At 47.8% G+C, this 5690-nt stretch overlaps 1 protein-coding gene across 1 annotated transcript in view; it reads left to right on the forward strand.

The window, feature by feature from the left end:
• The first annotated feature begins 3547 nt into the window (after window positions 1-3547).
• Window positions 3548-5690, forward strand: part of RAC1 (ras-related C3 botulinum toxin substrate 1 (rho family, small GTP binding protein Rac1)) — a 63362-nt gene continuing 61219 nt past the window's right edge. Inside the window, exon 1 of the mRNA XM_011996665.1 lies at window positions 3548-3986. Within this exon, the coding sequence (XP_011852055.1) occupies window positions 3548-3986 (439 nt within the window). The remainder of the gene's footprint in view (window positions 3987-5690) is intronic.

Consider the following 5690-nt stretch of genomic DNA (forward strand, 5'->3'; position numbering starts at 1 on the left):
GGCCTCCAAAAGTACTGGGATTACAGGCGTGAGCCACTGTGTTGGGCTGTTGGAAAATTTTTTATTTATTACCAAATCATTGGCAAATCTCTGTGGCTCACACCTGTAGTGCCAACACGTTGGGAGGCCAACACTGGAGGATCAATGAGGCCAGGAATTTGAGTACAGCCTGGGCAATATAGTGAGACCCTGTATCTACAAAAAATAAAAATATTGGCCGGGCACGGTGGCTCACACCTGTAATCCCAGCACTTTGGGAGGTCGAGACAGGTGGATCACTTGAGGTCAGGAGTTCAAGACCGGCCTGGCTAACATGGTGAAACCTCGTTTCTACTAAAAATACAAAACATGATCTGGGCATGGTGGTGCGTGCCTGTAATCCCAGCTACTCGGGAGGCTGAGGCAGGAGAATTGCTTGAACCCGGGAGGCAGAGGTTGCAGTGAGCTGAGATAACACCATTCCACTCCAGCTTGGGCAACAAAAGTGAAACTCCACCTAAAAAAATAAATAGGCCGGGTGCAGTGGCTCACACCTGTAATCCCAGCACTTGGGGAGGCTGAGGCGGGTAGATCACGAGAATCAGGAGATCGAGACCATCCTGGCTAACACAGTGAAACCTCGTCTCTACTAAAAATACAAAAAATTAACTAGGCGTGGTGGCAGGCGCCTGTAGTCCCAGCTACTCAGGAGGCTGAGGCAGGAGAATCTGTCTCTTATACACATCTAGATGTGTGAGGTCAGGAGATCAAGACCATCCTGGCTAACACGGTGAAACCCCATCTCTACTAAAAATACAAAAAATTAGCCAGGCGTGGTGGCGGGCACCTGTAGTCCCAGCTACTCCGGAGGCCGAGGTGGAGCTTGCAGTGAGCTGAGATTGCACCACTGCACTCCAACCTGGGTAACAGAACAAGACTCCATCTCAAAAAATAAACAAATAAATTTAAATAAATAAATAAATAAAATAAAAATAGAAATAAAACTATTAGCCAGACATAGTGGTGCACGCTTGTCGTTCTAGCTACTTGGGAGGCTGAGGTGGGAGAATCGATTGAGCCCAGGGGTTCAAGGCTGCAGTGAGCTATGATTGCGCCACTGCACTCCAGCATGGGTTACAGAGGAAGACCCTGTCTCAAAAAAAAAAAAAACTCCACAGTTTTTTTTGAGGTCTTTAGTATGAATTCTTCTGTGCTAGCTGAGGTTTTAAAAATGTGCACTATGTTAAACAATTATTTAAAGTAAATGGTTTAAAGTCATTTAAACTAAATGACTTTAATTATAAAAGAAAACAAATAACAGGCTGGGTGAGGGGCTCACGCCTGTAATCCCAGCACTTTGGGAGGCAGAGACTGGTGGATCAGTTGAGGTTGGGAGTTCAAGACCAGCCTGGGCAACACGGTGAAACCCTGTCTCTACTGAAAATACAAAAATTAGCCAGGCATGGTGACGGGCACCTGTAACCCCAGCTACTCAGGAGGCTGAGACACGAGAATCCCTTGAACCTGGGAGGCAGAGGTTGCAGGGAGCCAAGATTGGGTCATTGCACTCTAGCCTGGGTGACAAGAGTGAAGCTCCATCTCAAAAAAAAAAAAAAAATTGCCGGGCGTAGTGGCTTACTCCTGTAATCCCAGCACTTTGGGAGGATGAGGTGGGCGGATCACCTGATGTCAAAATGCCTGTAATCTCAGTTACTTGGGAGGCTGAGGCAGGAGAATCACTTGAACCCAGGAGGCAGAGGTTGCCACGACTCCGCCATTGCACTCCAGCCTGGGCAACAAGAGTGAAACTCCATCTCAAAAACAAAACAAAACAAACAAAAAATAAAGTTTTATTTTGATGTCTAAAGTATGAGCTCTTTTGTATTAGCTGATGTTTTAACAATGTGCACATTGTTAAACAATCATTTAAAGTAAATGATTTAAAGTCATTTAAGTTAAATGACTTTAATTAAAAAAAAATCAGGCCAGGCACAGTGGCTCACACCTGTAATCTCAGCACTTTAGGAGGCCGAGGCAGGTGGATCACGAGGTCAAGAGATCAAGACCATCCTGGCCAACATGGTGAAACCCTATCTCTACTAAAAATACAAAAATTAGCTGGGCATGGTGGCGTGTGCCTGTAATCCCAGCTACTTGGGAGGCTGAGGCAGGAGAATTGCTTGAACCCGGGGGTAGAGGTTGTAGTGAGCCGAGATCACACCACTGCATTCCAGCCTGGTGACACAGTGAGACTCCATCTCAAAAAAAAAAATGTACTGTCTTGTTCCTCCACATCTTTATGGCACTTAGTGGACCTGTGGACTGGTATAATGGAGAACACAAAGTTCATTCTCCTCATTGTACAGATGAGTAATGAGAATAAAAAGGCTTAATGACTTAGCAACGTCACAGAGCCCATTGGTGACTAAGCTGGAGCCAGGTTGGCAGCAGAAGTCGGCAGTTCCCGGGCTTCTATCCCAGTGTGCCTTCCACTATACCACGCTTCCAATGCAAAATGTCAGCAAGGTTTATATAATTAAGAGAAAACAGTTCTTTTCTTTGGGCCATCAGACACTTGTATTTGAAGGGATCCAGAACCTTCCTTGGAGTTTTTATTCTTCTCATTAAGATGGCAAATTAGGGTGGGCACAGTGGCTCACACCTGTAATCCCAGTACTTTTTGGAAGGCCAAGGCCAGAGGATCACTTGAGTCCAAGAGTTCGAGACCAGCCTGAGCAACATAGCAAGGCCCCGTCTCTACAAAAAAGTTAGCTGGGTGTGACGGCACATGCCTGTGTTCCCAGCTACACAGAAGGCTGAGGCAGGAGGATCTGTTGAGCCCAGGAGGTTGAGGCTACAGTGAGCTATGATCGTTCCACCACTGCAATCCAGCCTGGGTGACAGAGTAAAAAAAAAAAAAAAAGAAGATAAAAAGAAAGATGATAAATTATATTAACATACTACAAGAATTAGCCAGGGGTGGTGGCGTGCACCTGTAGTCCCAGCTATTTGGGACTCCACCGCTTGAGCCCGGGAGGTTAACTGCAGTGATCCAAGATCTTGCCACTGCATTCCAGCCTGGGTGATAGAGTGAGACCTTGTCTCTAAATAAATAAATAAGAGAAGGAACTATAAACAAATATTGAACCTTAATTGGCTGGGCACGGTGGTTCACGCCTGTAATCTCAGCACTTTGGGATGCCGAGGCGGGCGGATCACGAGGTCAGGAGATCGAGACCATCCTGGCTAACATGGTAAAACCCTGTCTCTACCAAAAATACAAAAAATTAGTCAGCCGTGGTGGCGGGCGCCTGCAGTCCCAGTTACTCAGCAGGCTGAGGCAGGAGAATGACGTGAACCTGGGAGGCGGAGCTTGAGTGAGCCAAGATCGCACCACTGCACTCCAGCCTGGGCGACAGAGTGAGACACCGTCTAAAAAAAATAAAAAATAAAATAAAAATTGAATGTTAATTAATAATATGCATTCTGGCCTTTCCATGCTACCCACAGAGAGGTCTCTCTGGTGTTGTTCTGGATTATCATCGTAACTTAAAGAGAAACTTTCACAATGTCCGGAGCCCTTGATGTCCTGCAAATTAAGGAGGAGGATGTCCTTACGTTCCTTGCAGCGGGAACCCACTTAGGTAGCACCAATCTTGACTTCCACATGGAACAGTACATCTATAAAAGGAAAAGTGATGGCATCTACATCCTAAATCTGAAGAGGACCTGGGAGAAGCTTCTGCTGGCAGCTTATGCCATTGTTGCCATTGAAAACCTTGCTGATGTCAGTGTCACATCCTCCAGGAATACTGGCCAGAGGGCCATGCTGACGTTTGCTGCTGCCACTGGAGCCACTCCAATCGCTGGCCACTTCACTTCTGGAACCTTCACTATCCATATCCAGGAAGCCTTTCAGGAGCCACAGCTTCTTGTGGTTACTGACCCCAGGGTTGACCAACAGCCTCTCACAGAGGCATCTTATGTTGACCTACCTACCTTGCTCTGTGTCACACAGATTGTCCTCTGCACTATGTGGACATGGCCGTCCCAAACAACAACAAAGGAGCTCACTCAGTGGGTTTGAAGTGGTGGATGCCGGCTCAGGAAGTTCTGCTCATCTGTGGCACCATATCCCGTGAACACCCGTGGGAGGTCATGCCTGATCTCTACTTCTTTTCTTTTTTTCTCCAGATAGAGTCTCACCCTGTCACCCTGGCTGGAGTGCGATGGCGCGATCTCAGCTCACTGCAACCTCCGCCTCCTGGGTTCAAGCGATTCTCCTGCCTCAGCCTCCCGAGTAGCTGGGACTACAGGCACCTGCCACCACACCCGGCTAATTTTTTGTATTTTTAGTGGAGACGGGGTTTCACCGTGTTAGCCAGGATAGTCTCGATCTCCTGACTTCGTGATCCGCCCGCCTCGGCCTCCCAAAGTGCTGGGATTACAGTCGTGAGCCACCGTACCCAGCCGGTGATCTCTATTTCTATAGAGATCCTGAAGATGTTGAAAAAGAAGAACAGGTTGGGCCAGGAGCAGTGGCTCACGCCTGTAATCTCAGCACTTTTGGAGACCGAGGTGGGTGGATCACGAGGTCAGGAGTTCGAGACCAACCTGGCCAACATAGTGAAACTCCGTCTCTATTAAAAATACAAAATAAAATTAGCCAGGTATGGTGGTGCGTGTCTGTACTCCCAGCTACACGGGAGGCTGAGGCAGGAGGATCTCTTGAACCCAGGAGGCGGAGCTTGCAGTGAGCTGAGATCCGGCCACTGCACTCCAGCCTGGGCGACAGAGCAAGACTCTATCTCAAAAAAATTAAAAAATAAAAATAAAATAAAAAGCTGTCTGCTGCTGAAAAGGCTGTGACCAAAGAGGAATTTCAGGGTGAATGGACTGCTCCAGCTCCTAAATTCACTGCTACTCAGCCTGAGGTTGCAACTGGTCTGATGGTGTGCAGGTGCCCTCTGTGCCTATCCAGCAGTTCCCTACTGAAGACTGGAGCAGTCAGCCTGCCACGGAAGACTGGTCTGCAGCTCCCACTGCTCAGGCCACTGAATGGGTAGCAGCAACCACTGAATGGCCTTAAGGTGTTCTTGCATGGGCTCTTAAGCAACGTGGAAATAAGGTTGACGTAAAATAAACATCAGTTTCTAAAAAAAAAAAAAAATGCAATCTGAAGTGTTGAAGGGTAAAATGCACTGATCTCTGTAACTTCTTTAGTTTTTTCGAGTTTTTTTGGTTTGGTTTGGTTTCGTTTTGAGACGGAGTCTCGCTCTGTCGCCCAGACTGGAGGGCCGTGGCGCGATCTTGATTCACTACAAGCTCCACCTCCCGGGTTCACACCATTCTCCTGCCTCAGCCTCCTGAGTAGCTGGGACTACAAGCTCCCATCACCACGCCCGGCTAAGTTTTTGTATTTTCAGTAGAGACGGGGTTTCGCCGTGGTCTTTCCTGACCTCGTGATCCACCCGCCTCGGCCTCCCAAAGTGCTGCGATTACAGGCGTGAGTCACCGCGCCCAGCTCTGTAACTTCTTTTGAATTGAATTTAAAAATGAGGTGAATTAGGCCGGGCGTGGTGGCTAACGCCTGTAATACCAGCACTTTGGGAGGCCGAGGCGGGCAGATCACAACGTCAGGAGATCGAGACCATCCTGGCTAACACAGTGAAACCCCGTCTCTACTAAAAATACAAAAAGTTAGCTGGGCG

This window comes from Mandrillus leucophaeus, unplaced genomic scaffold, assembly GCF_000951045.1.
Source record: "Mandrillus leucophaeus isolate KB7577 unplaced genomic scaffold, Mleu.le_1.0 Scaffold521, whole genome shotgun sequence".
Classification (NCBI taxonomy): Eukaryota; Metazoa; Chordata; class Mammalia; order Primates; family Cercopithecidae; genus Mandrillus; species Mandrillus leucophaeus.